Genomic DNA, 17,786 nt, shown 5'->3' on the forward strand with positions numbered 1-17,786 from the left:
GAGCAGGGAACAGGAGGCAAAGAAAAGCCCAGCCTCCCTGGCAGCGCTAAGCCCTCTATTTACACAGCTTTACTCCCCAAAGACCTCAGCTTCCCCACGTTTAATCACCGAGTATGATGCTCACTTACTTCCACACACACAAATAAGATTAGAAAAAAAAGCCTGGCACTGTACAGCAATAAAGCTCTCACACTGACAAATGGGAGCCCTCCCCACCTCATGCTTAATGTGACATTAGGGAAGTATTGTGAAATTCAACAGGAATTGAATCAAAGGCGCTCAGCAGTGCTCCTTTAAGCCGGCGTGTCACTGCTAAGCACCCCCCGAGCAGCCATCAGAAATCCTGGTGCCAGATGCCGCTGTATAAACTCACCACTGTCACCTGAACCCATTTTTATTCACATCCTAAAAGAAATCGCAAAGTAAGAAGATAAATAAAAGGAGTCCTCCTTGGGAATCGGCTCCCTCCTGCCCTGCTTAACAAGATACATTGTCAGCTGTGAATCCTGCCCACCATCTAAGAGGCTGGGGAGCCACCGGCTCGTGCACCTGTGTATGTTTGCAGGAGGGAGCCCCTCGCCCTGTGGGCTGCCAGGAGCTCTGCAAGAAACACAGCTGCTGAAGGAGCCCATCAGTGGCACCCCACCGCTGCGCCAAGGCAAGCGCCGCTGTCACCCCAGGCAGCCCTGGGGACCTTCACCCACTCACAGGGCAGCGAGACCCCCCAAAACAGCGACCAGGCTGGCTAAAGTGGCCCATCTGCTGTGGGAGAACGGCCGAGCTCAGCACCCTGCCCAGCCCCACGCTGCCAGAGCATCGTTCCACCTGCCTTTATCTGATTGCCACCCCAGCTGCTCTGAGAATAGAAGTGCTCCAAATCCTCTTTGCTAAGTGCTTGACTTCAGCAAAGGGGGAGAGTCTCAGAGACAAGAGCAAGGAGGAGGAGGAGGAAAGGGGGGAGAATTCGGGGTGGTTTTGCCAGTCCAAGGAGAAGAGGAAGAGGGGCAGCTCTGGGGGACACTGACCCATGTGCTTCAGTGGGGCAGGTTTCATGGCATGAAGGAGGCAGGATTTGCGCACACACACACTGTTGTAAATTCAGCCAGTACTGTAGGTTTTAACAAACATCTCACCAGCCTGTCCATAGCCACGTGCCCTCCACAGGGAAGAGGACTGACTGAACACACACTACAGCCAGCAAGCCATAGGCTGGAGAGAGCTGTCCGAGAGGGCTTCCCTCCCACAAAGCTGACTTCCCAAAAATCTGTCTCTGTGACTTTAGTAAGGGCTATTTTGGAAGAGGAAAGAGGCCAAGAAGGGTGCAGGTACTGCAATGCCTGCTCTTCTCTTGCATCCCATGGTCACAACCATAAGTTTCCCCTACTACTTGGGCACTGCTGTCTCCCTGCCTGCTCTGTACTCACCTTTCTCTCCAGAAATTGAGTAGATGCTGTTGTGCCGAGAGCTTCTGCCTCTCTAGAAAGGTAGAGAACAAAAATGCAACAGAGTTAGTTACAGCTCAGGCAGAGGCAGCGATAACAGTCCCTTTTGGGGCACCTGCGAAGCTCTGAAAGGGACAGGGTGAGCCTCACCAAGCTTTCCACAAGCCGTTCCCTTTGGGAAACTTGCAAACACACTGTTGTTCCCTTAAAGAGCACTACAGAGCACTGCTTAATTAATCTGCATTTGTCAAAAGTCATCCAAGGAGAAGCAGAAGAGAGCTTTGTGTCAGAACTCGGATCTGCGAGCTGTGCTGGTAGCACCCTAGGACGTACATTGGCACAGGCCAGCCTCGCCAGATCTGCATTTCAAATCAGCACAGAACCACGCTTGCTGGGTTCGTTTCCTCGACTCCAGTCTCTACACCACGAAACCGCAGCACCTGGGATGCCAGGTCTGCTAGAGGATATTTTCATTCCTAAAAATAAGCTGGGAAATGTGGGAAAGCTATTTGTACAGAAATTCAGGCTTGTCCTGCCTCCTGGCATTACCCTACTTTCTCTCTTTCAAGGGAAAGAGAAAAATCTCTCCCCCTTGCCCAAGCCTTCTGCTCCGAGCAGCCTGTTGGGTTAGCAGATGCCTGCTGCTCCTTCTGCACCAGGCGCTGCCGCCCCCCAGGCGGGTGCCTTGGCTGACTGCGGGCGAAGCAGCCGGCCCTCACCTCGCTGTCCCGGCTGGTGCGGCGGCTCTGTGTCACACACTGGATCTGCCAGGGCAGGGGCTGGTACACCAGGTACGGCAGGGGCTCTTCACGGAACAGGCTGGTCCCGAGCTGGACACAGAAAGGGTTGGTAACAGGCAAGGGGAAAGGAGAGAAGCAGAAGAGCTGCTGCTCCTCCACGTGCATCACTGGTGAGCACAGCCACGGTGATGCTCAGCACTGCACTGCTAAGCGATTCTGTCAGGAGGTGGTGGGGCTGCAGAGCTCGGGGGTAGCGCCAAGGCCACGTGGCTCTGCATGAAGTATGGGTGGCCCAGACCCCCTGTGCAGCGTGGCCTGGTTGCAGGAGGCACAGAAGACCGTTCCCACCAGGGCAAGCAGAGACCTCAGCCTCCTCTCCCTGCCCCGAGGTATTATTTCTGGGGACAGAAAACTGCAGAGGGCAGGAGCTGGTCTGGAGACTGCAGGAGAGGCAGGAGGCAGGGCTCAGCGCCTTGATGCTGGGACAGTCACTCCCTGCCGCTGCATCCCACGTCAGGCAGCGGGGCCAAGGCACGCTGCTGCGCAGCGCTGTGGGACCCCTGGGCACCCGCCCTGGGGAAGGGGCTGCGGCAGCTGGAGGCATGGTCAGCAGGACCAGGAACTACTGCCTGTCCTCAGAGTCAGCCAGGCTGGGGATGCGGCCCATGGCCCCCCAGCAGACATTTCCACTTCCCCCAGCAGAGAACAGCCCTAGACGGGGAGGGTGGGGGCTTCCCACAGCGCTCCAGGACTCGATATGCCCATTTGCAGCATTTGCTTGCCAGACTAGGAAGCCCAAGCACCTGCACTTTCTTCCTGCATGCACAGCCACAACAGGGAACCGCACTCTACACAGCTGCCGATACACTGGCTGCTGCGACGGTGACAAAAACTCAAACATGCTCCCAAGTCAACGCCACGGGCAACTTGCTGAGGATGCGCTGACCCACCGAGCTGCACACCACTGCAGGGGTTCATGGCACAGCCATGCTGGAGCCGGAGCATCCCCAGCCCACATGCCAAGCCCGCGTTCCCCACTACTCTCACTTTCCTTAATAAGATAACCCACACCTAGAAATAAAATGGAAAGCATTAAACCCCACCTGCTGCCAGGCCAGCGCAGACTCACCTGTCCAAATGCTCTCACCACAAAGAACAGTGCTGTCATCAGGGTCGCCAGCATGGCTGGGGTGTCCGAGGGGCTCCCTCCGTCTCGGGAAGACAAAGCTCTGGCAGTAACGCACAGCGGTCTCCAAATAACCAGGGACTGAAAGCTCCCTTCTTCGGCAGGCAGAGGCCAAGCCCCTTAATGAGCTTAAGGCCCATGTTCATCTTGGCAAAGTAATCGTCCACTGTCCTTTTGCTCTCCTAAAGGCTCAGTTCCTCCAACATCTACAGTACTGGTATTCCAGGAAAAGCAAATCCTCTTCTCTATGTACACACGCAGGCCGTGCGCCCACACGCATGCATGCACCCCACAGCTCAGAGCCATCAGCCAGCGCAGACCTCCTCTGCTCGGGCCCGATTCTCAGCAGGATTACAGCAAAGCCTCCCACACCCAGAAGGCACCTACAGTTCAGATGGGACTTTGAATTTCTCAGAGCCACTGTGTGCTCTTGGCACAGCGGCTGACTTAAGAGTGGGGTATGGGACCTGTCCCCAAAAGCGCCGACCTGGACAGGGTGCGTTGCTGTCTGAGACCTCCTCCAACAGTTCTTATTGCAGCTCTCCAGTGGGCAAAGACACGCCAACACAGACCACGCGCAGCAAGAACTGGAGTGATTCAAGATTTGGTGGTGGTTTGCGTTTTCTTTTCAAGGATGGGCCTCTAACCATCAGCCTCCATTTCTGCACGACCAGCTGATGATCCACGTATTGTTCTTGCCGTGCCTCATCGGTCCTCCAGCTCCAACAGCCTTCCTCTCCCCAGCACGTACAGCAGCAATCGCACTCCTTCCCTCCCAGCCCCCGCTCCGCAGGCAGACCACAACTGTGCACGGTGGCACCCTGCACGTGCCCACGTGCCTCACGCATCCTCCAACCATGTTCGGCTTTTCTGTTGTACCAGTAGCTCAAATCACATTATGATCACCCAGGGTCCCCGCACCCACCTGAACCTAGGATTTCCAGTGAGCAACGCACTGTGCAGAAGAATCAGCTGGAAAACTAAGGGCAGGTGTTGAGCCTCCCCTCTCCCCATCACTGCTGCCACTGGCCGTGGTACACATCTGCAGGCTCTTGGCACTGGAGAGTCCCCAGCCAGCGTGGCAAATGCCCCATTTGGCTGGAGGCAGCCTTTGCTGCAGTGCTTGGAGACGCGGGACAAGCGGTGTCTTTCATGAGAGACTACTGTAAAAGGGTAAAATCCCAAAGGAGCAAACATACACAGCTGGGAAGGGCTGCTACGGGTGTCCCAGGGCTGCTGGAAGGAGGCAAAAAGGGGAAAGGAACAAGTCACGGGAAGAGAGCAGCACATCAGCAATCCTCCCTAATTTCTGGCGAGAGCATTACCCAGCGATCCCGCCGGCGGGACTCCAGAAGCACGCTGCCACAGCAGCGGCGCCTAACACCACTTGGGGGAAAATTCCCGGCTGCTCCGAAATGAACGGAGAATCAACAGCAACAGCCAATCTGCAGAGTTAGCCAATTTTAATACATCCCCAGCTGCCGGAGAGCCGTTCCAGAACAAAGCCCTGTTCCCCTCCCCGTGTCCCAGGGAGAACTCCCCACCTGCTCCAGACAGAGACCCCAGCACCTTCACCCACGCTGCAGGCAGCCCCTCCCCAGGCGCCCAGGCGAGCAGCCTTGCACCGTTCCTGCACACAGCCTGCCCGCCAGCCTTGACATAAAGTTCCGGAGCGAGACCACCGTTTTAACGAGGCTGGATGACAGTTTTATGAAAAGGGCAGGATAGGAGCAGTCCTGAAAAGCAGTCCTGCTGGCTGAAAGCCCCATGAAGAATTGCTTTTGTAGTTTTGGTTTTTTAGCTTTCTATCTGCCCCTGCATTTGCTACCCTGGCGAGATACTTAATAGAATAATGGCAATAAAGCCACAGCAAGCTGAAGTGGTCTTGGAAATTGCCAGAAATGACCTTGAGATGACAAAACATGAAGCAGCCCAGAGACAAGTGAGGGGAAGATGTGAACAGTAAGTACAAGCTGGATATCTAGGGCTACAACGGAACATATCAACAAGAAAAAAACAGAGCCACAAACATCACCATCATACAAAACAGGCTCACGTTGATTTAATTTGTGTACAAAACCAGATACAGCTGCTATCACAGGTTTTAACAGGAAAAAGGAACATTTCAAACCAAGTTATTGCTGTGAAAATAGCTAATACACTGCTAATACAAGCTTCTCCAAAGACATGGACCGGACTCAGCCATGTGGCTTTGGGCACAGCACCCACCAGGCTGAGCATCCCCATGCTACAGAAAGCCAGAACCATAGGGTCCCTCCACCTGAAAGGACTGCCACATATCCCACCAGTAGCCAGGAAACTAAAAGCAAAATGCCTACAGGCAGGGATCGGTGTGATCTGACAGATGGGAAACCTGTGTTTTGCATCCCTTCCTGTCAAGGGGCTCCTCTGGGCAGGCACCGTTCCCTGCGGGCATCTGAGGTCTCCCCATCGGGCCGGAGCTGGTAAGAGCTAGCTAGGGTTTCCTCAGCAAGGACACCAGTGGGATGTTTGTTCTCTACGGCAGAAAGACTACCCTGTACTTGGTTAGCAACCAGAAGGTGGGAGAACACGGACCTGACCAGAGGATGAGGCTGTCTACTGGCCAAAGTAATTACAAAATTTTTAAGAAAATCAGCAACATATATATACATATGTATACACAAACATTCTTAAGTGTTTTAAAATGACATTCATCAAAAATATATTTCTATTTGCATGTAAACATTTGCCTGCCACGCTCACAGCGTGAGTTGTTGCGGCGTTGTGCCAGCACACAACACCCAGGACGCAAAGCAGGAGGGGGTTCTGCTTTACTCCACTGCACATCATTAGCCACAGTGAGGAACACAAACAGCATGAAAGGGTGCGGAGCTGCCGCTTTACCAGCCTCCCTGCATCAGCCATCTCTAAGGAGAACGGCTTTGAAGATGATTTCTCACAGATGGGATCCCTTGAAATGCAGACTTCTTCATCAGACAAAATGGCAAGTGGTTCAGCATTTTTTAAAGCATTAAATATTTGAAGTCAGCTTGGAGGAAATACTGACAAAGACAACCAAATACCACATTTCCCACTCAGCAGTATGAAAGCCTAGCCTGACTTCTCCCTGTTGGTTAGAGCAGCACCATCTGCCCCCTCCCAGCTCCACGCATCCCAGCAGGATGGTGACGTGTTCTGGAGACGGCCACTTTGGAGGAATGCCACTGCAGCCACCCGGTGAGCAAAGCAACGAACCACCATCTCGCAGCTGAGGTCTGAGAGCATCCCAACACCTCGGCCAGGTTTCCAGCCACGCAGAGCCCGTTTCACGCTCTCGTGAGACCTGCTCTCCCAGGAGCCCAGCGGAGCTGCTGCCAGGCTCCAGGCTGGGCACCAAGGGCTCCCGGCTGCCTCCCTGGCCCTGCTGCAGGGAAGGAGACCCCAGCTGCTGATCGGAGCTCTGCTCCGGATGCCTCTCCCCAGGGCATGGAAGGACACAGCTGGGGCTTTGTCTCAACATTCACACTAGGCTGAGTTCCTTAACAGCGCCCGCACCAGCAGACACCGCCCCACGCTCTCCTGCCATCCCTGCTCCGCGCTGCCATCAGCACATTTGTAACACAGAAGGGTCCCGCGGCACGGCTATGCTGCGTGGCTCTGGCAGAAAGAGGAAGCAGGGAGCGCTTTTCCACATCTGCTGTGAAAAGCCTCCGCTGCTTTAGCTCCTCTTGCTTCCACCCCAAACAAGAGGTACGTTTCCGGAGAGTTGGAATCTGCCATTCCCCGATGCAGTCCTCAGACTGCACAGCCATTTCTCCATCCCTATCCCCCCTGCTCACACACCTGCCTGAGGCCAGATGACTTGGCCCACCTGCAATTAAGCATTTGCTGGGCATCAGTGTGGGCTCATTTCCTGACACATTTCCTCTAGCAGAGTCTCAGCTGGATTCACATCCTCCCCCTTGACCAGTTACTCAAAGTCCTCCATGATTCACAGCTCTGGCTCACGATCGCTAGAATACTAATGAGGGAACTGTTGATTTATTGAAGCCCTGATATTTCACCACTGGATTAAACAGTCTATAAAGCATATTTGGACACATCACAGGATTAGAAGAATCCACCTGGGAAGTTCACTTCCTCCTTCCTCCACTCTCTCGTAAAGAGACTTTATTTCAAGGGCACAGCACAAAGACACAGCAGAGATGGCTGGGCACCACTGAAAGCCAATGTACCATTAGGGAGACCACAAGGGCCCCCACCGCCATCTCTCCGGAGCAGAGCCCCACCTTTTAGTAACGATACACCTTAATTTGTCTGTTTTCATCCAGTCCCAGCTGAAGTAGGCTGGGGCTGCTGGCAGGGGGCTTCTGTGTGCCTGGGAAGAGAGGTCTGGCAGCTGGGTGAAGGAAAAGCCAGGCTTACATGAGGAATTAGCATGCACAAGCGCAGACAGGACAGGTACTGAGGGGCAGGGAGCCAGCCTCAAGCACACGTGATGTTATTTAGCCTGCTGCATCCAAGTCAAATGGAATTAAAGGGGGATTAGGGAATTCAAAGGAGCACCGTGCTCAGGACAGCACGCGCTATTGGAGGCCCAAGGGATTCGCTGCTAATATCAGTGTACACTGCAGAGGAGATACTGACAGCCCCAGCATAATGCTGTTACAACACAGGCCTGGAAACGTTCCCGCTAACAGCACCGAGAGGCCTCACTCATTTCATCCAACCGCACGCGACGACGTGCCTCAAAACAGAGTTCCAGCCCCCCCTGCCCAGCCACATGGCCACCCCCATGCCAGGTCCACACGACTCCGGGCAACCTCACCAAGACACTGCTCCCTCACCTGGGCTGCTTAGCAGGGACTGCCCCCAGCAAAGTCCCCGATGTGGCCGGGGCTGTACCAACGGCACCAAAAGCAGGCCTACAAGACCTGGCCCCCTGCTTCCCTGTTGCCTCCTCCACGCTGCACTCTGTGGCACTGAAGAGCATCACAGCACATCCAGGGAAAGGAAAGAGACATTCCCAGTCAAGTACAGCTCAAAGAAGAGCAAATGGATCACTCACGCTCTAGCTGCTGCACACTGTATTCCTTTGCAGAACCACGTACTAAAATAGAAGCTAAGGCTTTGCAATTGCTGTTCAATGATTTAATTCAATTCACTCGCCTCCCGCTGTCTCCTCCTACCTGCTGCAGGAATCTGAAGTGCAGTTAGAGACCAGACCCAGGCAAAGGATACACTTTGGAATCCTTCTTGAAGTCTTCTAGCCATTTCTTGTTGGTCTCAATCATTCCTTGAATACTCATCTTCTCCGACCCATGGTTCTGGAACTGGGAGTGCTGGAACAGCCGTATTTGCTCACTGTTGCACACGAGAAAGAAATGGCACAAGTGGGAAAAGAGCGGTCTCGGCACACACGATCCCAGGAGATGAGAAAGAAAGTGATGGGCTGCTACAAGAGCCACGGTTTCACAAAAAGCAACCTCCCCTTAGCTCAAAGTCCTTTGTCCAGCCACGACATAGATGAAAGCTGCAGCAGCCACCCGCTATCAGGCTGCTGTCCTTTTCATCAGTACATTGGAAAGGGTCAGGTGGCTGCCTCCACTCCACCCAGCCGCGCAGCATTGCCCAGCACAGCAGAGCCAGCGTGGCCCAACGCCAGGACCCTTGAACCCTGGTCCTGGTATCGTGGTTACCAGTGCAACTATGACGGCAGCTTTACTGTAGAAGCTACAAGGCAGTGCTGAGAGCGTGGCAGTGAATAATAATATCTAACCTGTCTACTTACTGTGTAGCTTATGATTTTGTTATCTACTTGTTATATGATATGTGAGCTATAAATCATTCCAGAGAAATAAAAGCAGCACAATGAAACAACAACAAGGAACAAGACCCTTACTCTGCAGGCACGTAGCCCAGCTTGTTGTCCAGAGGCTTGGAATTTCCACTGAGCAACGGGAATCCACCTGGAAAACAGTTATTAAATACAGGCCCACAAAAAATCAATAGCCTTTACCTCTGGGTGCATTTGCTTTCTCATACTATGGACACACCATCCCTACAAGCCGAGCCACCAGCCGAGGTCACGGTGGTGATAAGGAAACAGACATGGTGAGCCCTATCTGCCATTCACAGGAGGCTTCCGGTGAAGCTCCGTTTTTGCTCCCTTCGTTAGTAACAACTGCTTTCTTGGGTGTCTATTAAAGGCTGAACCGCTCCAGAAGAGAGATGAACAAGATCAGCCATATGCTGCACCTCCTGGAATGAGGCTCTCCTTACTTATCTCATTAACACCCTTCCTATCAGTGGATCTGGCCTTACTGGCATGGGAATGGTGAGATGGCCAGAACTTGCAAGGCTGTGCAATCAGAAGTTGTAGGCAAGCAAGCAGATGGGATTATGGACAAGAGACTTACCTGGGAAATACTTGTGCCATTTCTCTACCAGGATGCTGTCCACTGACTGTTCAGCTGCGGAAGAGTGACTAGAGCTCAGCCCAGTGCTCCAGGCCCACTGGTCCACCAGAGATGCCCTGGCAGGGGGCACCAAGGAGCCACGTGCCTGCAGCCCTGCCAAGGAGGCATATGTAGAAAGAGGGACATCGTTGGAGGGCGTTGAGGTGAAGAGTGGAGACTGGTGATTGTTCAGAGAGCCCAAGAAGCCAAGGACCCCATTCAGTTCACTAGTGATACGCTGCAGAGAATCTTTCAAGTACTGGATCTTGTCCAGCTGGGGGACAGGCCATAAATCTGTTCTCAGATCAACTGGCAGAAGAGAGAGGGGAAAAAAGGGATCACTGGGAAGGCAAGGGAGACACTGCATCCCTGGCGGGAGACCCACTTTCCACTGTGTCTTACACTCCGAGCTGAGTCTGATCAGACTAGGCCAAGTGGGATACAGAGGCAAAGCCACAGCTTTGCAGCCAGAGGAGATACAGATGGACAAGGAGGATTTGTGCCTTTGAGGCTGCTTGGGCACAAAGTGGAGGAGAACCATAACAGCAAGGACAATCCTCCAGTGCTGCAAGAATGGTGCCTGCAGGACAAGTCCAAATACGCATGAGCACGTGTTTCATCTCCCACTCCGTCCCTCCGAGTCCTACCGTATCCTGTACCACACAGCCATTAACGTAACAGCGATTCCCCCGCGAACAGCAAGGCCCTTCAAGAGCTGCCCTGCTCATGCCAAAACCCCCAGGACGGCACCCTGCCTCTCGGGCAAGGCCCCGGCACAGGAAATCATGCTTCCCTTCAACAGTCTCACCACACACATCTGAGCAGGAGGCAGAACGGACCGGTAGCGCTCCACCTGCTCACCAAAAGCAAAGCTCTCTAGGCCACCAGCCAGACTGGAGGTAGGACCAATACGACTGTGCTGACGGTGAGTGAATACCCTTACGTTTCATGTGTGCCTACAGATTTTTTACTGGTCAGGGTCAGATATACGACCCCAGGCTAGACAGCTTGTCCATCTGTTGCCACAGGGAAGCCTTCTAAGTTTTCTTTAAGCTGCAGCCTTGCCAGCCTTTCTGCAAGCAACACAACCCTCCTGCCTTCCTGGCTGTTCATGGGGAGCCCTTCTTCCCACCTGCACAACTCCAGTTGTCACAACTGAAGGCAAACAAAAAAGCACAAGCAGCAGACAAGAGGGAATGCATGGCAGCAGCTTCTCCTGCCACAGATGTGAGGAAGAGGAAGCCCGGACACGCGCAAAAGAGCAATAATGCTCTGCAACAGCAGAGAGAGAAGAGCTGAAGCCAGATTTTACAATCCACCCAAAAAACAAAGGTAGAGATTTAAAAGGTACGTTCACACACAGATTCCATCCCTCTTACCTGCCACTACAGGCAGGAAATAAGTTCTTCAAACCAAATGTTATATACAGAGCAGTCCCAGCCATGGATAGCAGACCTCCCTTAGATGCTAATGAGCACAAGTGAGAACAGAAGGCATACAGGAGAGGCAAGAGGGAAAGCCAGAACTAAAGCATTATATGGTGGGCACAGCAGATCGAGCCAGTCAGGCACTCACATTTTGGCTGATGTAGATTTATACTGGATGTGCTGTTTGTGTCCTCAGAGTTGCTGAGATCAAAAGTCACCATTTTCTTGCATGCAGCACTCTTCAGCGTATCTTCATCCGAAATCTGGTCAAAAGGAGGAAAACAACACAAGTAAAACTTACTCTGTTGCCTCTGACACATAAAAGCTACGGGAATACTGGCCACAGCTAGTCTACACAGGCTAGACTGCACAGTCAGGCATAGGCCAAGTGAAGGCAGACTCCTCTTCAGTCCCTGACAGCAAGATCTCAAAGTCAAGAGACTGCTTGGTCTCTGGAAGAAGCACATGCACGTACTAGGGGCCAAATCCAACAGCCAGGTGAACGGGCCATTCTAGGCAGAAGTCAAAGTGTTTTGTGCTTGAAATAAGCCTCAAAACTCATGCATGGGCTCAGTTCCCTCTTTGCACCAAGGACAAGTGCTTGACCATCAAAGGGCTCATGCTCTTGCATCTGCTGCTGCCCTGCCTAAGGCCACATGGTCACAGGCAAAGCTGATTCTTGATCAGGAAAGCAGATTCGATCCCAGCTCACACGAGGTGACTTGCCCTTGTTTTCTCTAGGCTCAAATCCTGTGGCTTTTTCAGGCTGCTTTCTGCATTCACTCTGCAAGCACCTGCTTAACAGTGAATCAAGATGTCACCAGCAGAGGGAAAGCACACTATTTGCCATCTTGACCAAGATGCAGACAGCTAATAAGACATCTAACCATTCTGGGCAGGATGGGAGTGCGGCTGGGCAGGCCCAGCAATAGCAATGCCAGTGGTTACCTCCTCCAGCAGTGAGGACTCCAGCTGGCTTAGTTTCTCTTCTTTCTTCTTCAGCAGCACCTGTCCTTTCCGCATAGCTGACTTCATCTTGTCCAACTGCTTTGCCTCCTGCGGTGGATCAACAGCCAAGCCAAGGAGGAAAATTAAACAACAATGACAGGAAATAATCTGTGTTAGTGGTTAGGGTGACTTTCATTACCTCACTTCTCCTCAGCACAGAAAATCATGCTGCTGGTGTAAAATTGCTCCCAAGTCTCTGAGAGCGTGGGAAGTGCAGCATACAGAGGGCAGAGCACACGGCTCAAAGCAAGCTCACCCCAAGGAATAGGAGGTTTTACTTCCAAACCCTGCATCCAGCAGGGTCAACGGTTTTGGTTCTGAAAACATGAATGCTCTCTATAACCAGTGACAGAAATTACGACCTTCCCTGTCCTTGGTTGGCATACCAGCAGAGCTGACAAGTACTCGAGAATCCCTTTCCAAGCAAGAGGAGAGCTTGGAAATTGTAAAGCTACAACCATAAACTTGTAACCACTGACGGGATGGATACCTGTCACTTCCTTTACTAGGAGGAGAAAATGCTATGGGATTTGCATGGCACAGGAATCCCTCTTCCCCTACCAAATACTTTCTCCTGAGGTCCCAAGAGCTCCAACAAGTTCCTGCAATCTAGCAAGGTACTGGGTGCTGGCTGCACTACAGTGCCTGCTTTGTAGAGCCTTCCTAGTCCAAAGCGCACACAGCAAAACAGAGCTGGAACTATTCTGCCGTGTAACACTCCGTTAGCTGTGGGCTACGCATGCACACACAAGACACTTTCGGCCACTCGTCTGATGTGCAGTAACATCACCGTGATCCAAAGCCTAAGTCAGGGTCTCATTAAGCCTGTTCCTCAGTCGCTGCATTTGCACTGCGTTCCTGAACAGCCCTCCTGGCCTTCCTGAAGTAACCTACAGCCAGCCCGGGAGGGGAAGGACTCTGACCCTTGTGTTTTGATGAGAAAGGCACAAGCAGGGACAAACACTGCAGAGCTATCATAACAGATGTGCAAGATCTGATTCTCAGGAGGACTGAGCACCCGCAACTGCCTCTCACTGCAGCTGCAGAGCCAGGAACAGGTCCCAGGGCTTCGGAGCATTTGTGCAGCCACCCTGCCCGAGGAGAACACAGGCAGCGCCCAGGGCCTCACCTCTTCCAGGTTCTTGCGCATGCCCTCCAGGAGCTGCGAGCTGTCGGGATCCTGCACCACCTCCTGTGCTTTCTGCATATCTTGGCGCCACTGCTGCTTTGCAGCTTTCAGTGCCGTGTGCCTCTTCCTCACTGAGCGGGTCTGGCGCACCAGGAACTCCTTGGCATTCCTGATGGAGATTCCTTCTGCGGAGATGTAGCTCCTGACACTACACCAAAGAGACAGACATGCTCCTGGCTCTCTGCGCTGACTATGCCATCCTACAAGCCTCATGCAGCGCCCTCCCCAAAACGAATTGTCAGTGCCATGTGTGTAAGCCCAAGCAAAACCATTTGCTTGTAAAACTGAAGCAAAAACATTTTCCAGAAGCAGCTGGCATACAGATACTCACTGATCCAATTGGATGTCACTGTCCTTGTGGCTCTGACTGGGTGGGGAAGCAGGCTCTCTGGACGAGTGCTGAGGAGTCGAAACATTTCAAAAACTAAGAAATATGTGTAGGAAACAGAATCCCAGGACCCCATAAAAATCTAATTAGGAGCAAAAATTGGGAATGGCATCACTATAGTATTGCCCAGATCCAAAACCAGTGCCATGGATGTTTGTTACGTGACTTTTGAAAAGTAACAAAGACATTTCAATCCCTGACTCAAGTCCTGCATTTGACTCTCAAGGGCACTCAAGTGTCCCACACTCCTTTTCCCCCCAGTCACAACAGACAGAAATTGACAAATATTACTGATGTCTTCTGGCAACAAAAAAATGCATCACTGCAACTTAAATGAGCTCATACAGAAGAAACAGGCTGGGATTTCCAAGGGAGTTACAGCCTCAGGTCTCACAAGGCAAACACCTTTACGCTCTGCTTTACTCACAGCTTGAATAGTTTCTCTCAGGTCTTCAACGTGGAGCTCAGCTTTCCTTCTTGGACATTCCACACCTTCCTCTGCCTCCAGTTCTTTCAAAGTCTCCTCTTTGCTCCTGACAGCTGCCTCCAGCTCACTGCCACAGGAAAAGGCAACAGTGGCAGCACTTGAGGAGACTGCAGGTCCACTTAGCCCAGTAATCTGTCTGCAGTGTCCAAAGTGACCTCCAGTTTCCAGGAGGGAAAGGGCCACAGATGCGCAAGATGACACCAGTGTCAGGTCTGTGGCGCGATGTCAAACATCACCCCTGGCTGGGCAGGGAAACATTGCTTCACAACCTGCCCCAGAAGCTCAGCTCTCTTAGGAAAATGTTTCCTCGGCATTTCAGCGCCCCTCTCAAAGCATCTTATTAACCCCACAAGACAGATGTGGAGAGGACAAACATGAACCTGACAAGCAGAGGCAAAGGGACAAATTTACACAGGAAGGTATTAATAGATCTGGAAACAGACCCCAGGATCTTCACGCCCCTGACATGCAGTAAAACCACCGCTAGGATTCTGAAGGAATATGGCCCAACATACAAGAAACTCAGAAGTAGGGGAGAGGTCCTGGTTAGGTTAGAGAGGTTTCTGTTCGGGGCATAGAGAAGATTTTTCTCTTATTAGAATAAATTTCTCACACACACACCTGACGTGCTTCTGCAGCCTCTGGCTTTGGGTCCGCAACAAGTCCACCCGGGCCTCCAGCTCGACTTTCTGGTCCTGGAGCTCTTCAAGAGACCTACGCCGTTGCTGAATGGACTCAAGGAGGTTGGTGTGCTCCTTCCTGTTCTCCTCTAGGCGCAGCTGAGAAACTAAAGCAGCTTCCTAGAAGAAAACAAACAAATCCCTCACTGTAATTTCTCCAATGCCAAAATTAAAGGCAGACAACATGCAAGAGCTTGCTGCCTGCACAGTTCACGGGAGATCCCAGAGCTACAAATGTACACACCACACACCAGTCCTGGAAGGACAAGACTGTCTCTTCTTTTTGGGAAACAGCTCAGAGCTAATCAAACTCCCAGCAGGATGGCCCTCCAGGCTGAGGCAGGGAGGGATTCTCAGGCTCCCAGTTTAGAAACAACAGTTTGCTTTTTTAAAGCCATAGTTCCACCACGCTGCTCTCACCCCAAAAAGAAATGCGGTGCAGCACCTCTCCAGAGCTAAGACATACATACATCTCTTTCCAGCTTAATCCGTCTGTCTTCATCCAGCAGCTGCTGCCTTTTCTTTCTCAGAGACTCCTCCTATACACAGATGAGAAAGTACGTGAGTGTCAGAGTGAGGTGACTGCTGACGCTCGTCGGCACTTGAAGTACAAAGGTCAGGCCTATGTCTCAGGAAAATTGCAAAATACCTGAGGATTGTTGTCAGTTTTGCTTTATTCCCCTTCCCTCACACAAAAGTTCCCCTGCCTTTACTTGACTTCAAGTGAGAAGCTGGGAATATTTGCATTCCCATGGGAAGAACACCCCTTGCTGCTCAGCTGCAAGAGCATTCGAGGCACATGGCCATTTCTGCAAGATCTTGCTTTTGTGAAGCCTCTGGCTGCCTCCAGCACTTCTCCCCCTTTTTATTTCCTCACTCCAGTGCTGCTTGGAAAGGAAATGCTGACAGAAGCAAGGTTATCTACAGCCTTTGGCACAGGCCAGGGCTTCAGAGATCTGGCAGGCAAGAGCATCAGCCAGCCTTTTTTGCCAGCTCCACAGGAGCATTTGGAGTGCTTCCCTCTCCCACTGCTGCCCAAGATCCAGAAGCACTCATTCCCTTTTCACAGCAGCAGGGAGGAGGTAAATCAGGAAGGGACTGACTAAATTCCGAAGTGATGTGGAGCAGGACATGCCACCTTGAAAGGCTTTTATGATCCCTCTATCACTCTTACAGCCACTTACTGTCTCCCAATGCACTCAGCAAACCCAGAGCACTGACTTATGCTGCAAACGTCAGTCATGAGGCTGCATCACTAGGAACGCTTTGCCCTGCTCTGACTTGTGGTGGAAGTTTCACCTGTAACTTGGGTGGCAGCAAAAGCCCTGGCTGAGCACTTCTCACAATTCCCCCACGAGGAAGCAGCCAGAGGAGCGGCACAGGTTAGCAAACCTCTGCGAGCCCAGCAGGGCTCTCTCACCTGACTAAGGAGCTGCGCTGATCTGGCTTTGATGTTCTTTGTGCGCATTTCAAGCTCATTTTCCGAGTCCTGGAGTTTTCTTTCCTGCATAGAGATGCTGAGTTAAGGAGAGAATGGCACAAGTTCCTCACTCTCCAGGCAGTGCTCTGCCACCGGGAGGAACAGAAACTGGGAAAGTGTGACCTGCTGCTTGTGTCACCCTGGGCTGTAGAGGGTGGCAGGTGCACTGAGGTGTCACACTACCCAGGCCATCCCCAAGCAGCCAAATCACAACGACCAGCTAGGCAAAGCGTGCTCCTCACCTTCTCCCTGTGCCTGTTCTGCAATGCAGTAAGCCGCTCATCCAGCTCCGCCCGCAGAGCTTTCAACTCTGCTTCATGAAGCTGTCGGAGACGCACCATCTCACTCCGCAGGCCTTCAAGCAGCTCTGCTCTTTGCTTTCTCTCCTGTTTGTTGCAAAATACAAACAAGAAAAACATCCGAGTGAAGCACAGGGTTCTCCAGCTACCCAACATGAACACACAGGGGACACCCTCCGGAAAGCCAGCCCATCACACAGCAGCTCCTGAGCAAACACCAAATTCAGCAGATTAAAACCTCTTGCTTACAGGGATGACATCGTTAAGGGAATGTCCCAAGGAAGAAGAAACAACTCATGAAACTAAGGTTTTGTCACACACTGTTGACTGTGTAGCCAAAAAGCCAGAGACAAAGACTCTCCAAAACAGGCACCCAAAAAACCCGAACAAATCTTCTCTCATGCAGAAGTCCACAAGTGCATGTGGAAGTTGCCTGCACAGAGAATGTTTTGACAGGTTATCCTAATAACCCCAGGCTAAATGCACTTTACATCACGGCAACAATGCCCAGTTCTCCTGGAAGAAAGTTGATTTCCAGTTCTAGGAGCGGCTGAGATAGGCAGGTCTGGCAAGCAGCGGTGCCAGTCCAGGTACAGCCCAACTGAGTGAGCCACTACAGTCACCTCCCGCGTCCACTACTCTCCCCTGGCAGTACCTCCTCCTCATACTGATCCTGAATCCGTGCTAGGACCTCCCGGTGCTCCTCTCTCATCCTCTCCATTTTCCTCTCATGGTCTTTTTCCACTTCCTGCCGTTTCTCTCTCATAAGCTCACTGAGCTGCAGGGATGACACAGGAAGATGTTTCTCTGAACTACAGCAGCCTCCCAAGAGGGCAACCTCCCACACGAGCCAAAGGACTGAAGTTCAGAGCACCTTGCAAGTGGGGTCAGGCTGTGGCCTGGGTAGCACAAAGCAAGCACCCTGGTGAGGCAAGATGCTGCAGAGATATCCTTTCCCCTAAGGCGTCACCGTCATCCCTGGGCAGGGAATGTGGCCTCTCAGACCCCACCATGCATCCA

At 52.3% G+C, this 17,786-nt stretch overlaps 1 protein-coding gene across 9 annotated transcripts in view; it reads right to left on the bottom strand.

Moving 5' to 3' along the window:
* Positions 1-5,403: 5,403 nt before the first annotated feature.
* The window catches only part of CEP164 (centrosomal protein 164), a 42,076-nt gene continuing 29,693 nt past the window's right edge, over positions 5,404-17,786 (bottom strand). For all 9 annotated transcript variants that reach the window (XM_037410002.1, XM_037410000.1, XM_037409999.1 and 6 more), the window contains 14 exons: positions 17,422-17,544; positions 16,710-16,853; positions 16,408-16,491; positions 15,458-15,526; positions 14,929-15,107; positions 14,248-14,374; positions 13,764-13,831; positions 13,373-13,580; positions 12,184-12,291; positions 11,384-11,498; positions 9,770-10,117; positions 9,253-9,319; positions 8,592-8,714; positions 5,404-7,742 (listed from right to left, as the gene is read on the bottom strand). In XM_037410002.1, the coding sequence (XP_037265899.1) occupies positions 7,643-7,742; positions 8,592-8,714; positions 9,253-9,319; positions 9,770-10,117; positions 11,384-11,498; positions 12,184-12,291; positions 13,373-13,580; positions 13,764-13,831; positions 14,248-14,374; positions 14,929-15,107; positions 15,458-15,526; positions 16,408-16,491; positions 16,710-16,853; positions 17,422-17,544 (1,863 nt within the window). In that variant the 3' untranslated portion in view covers positions 5,404-7,642. The remainder of the gene's footprint in view (positions 7,743-8,591; positions 8,715-9,252; positions 9,320-9,769; positions 10,118-11,383; positions 11,499-12,183; positions 12,292-13,372; positions 13,581-13,763; positions 13,832-14,247; positions 14,375-14,928; positions 15,108-15,457; positions 15,527-16,407; positions 16,492-16,709; positions 16,854-17,421; positions 17,545-17,786) is intronic.

The sequence above is a fragment of the Falco rusticolus genome, chromosome 16 (genome assembly GCF_015220075.1).
Source record: "Falco rusticolus isolate bFalRus1 chromosome 16, bFalRus1.pri, whole genome shotgun sequence".
In the NCBI taxonomy this organism is placed as follows: domain Eukaryota; kingdom Metazoa; phylum Chordata; class Aves; order Falconiformes; family Falconidae; genus Falco; species Falco rusticolus.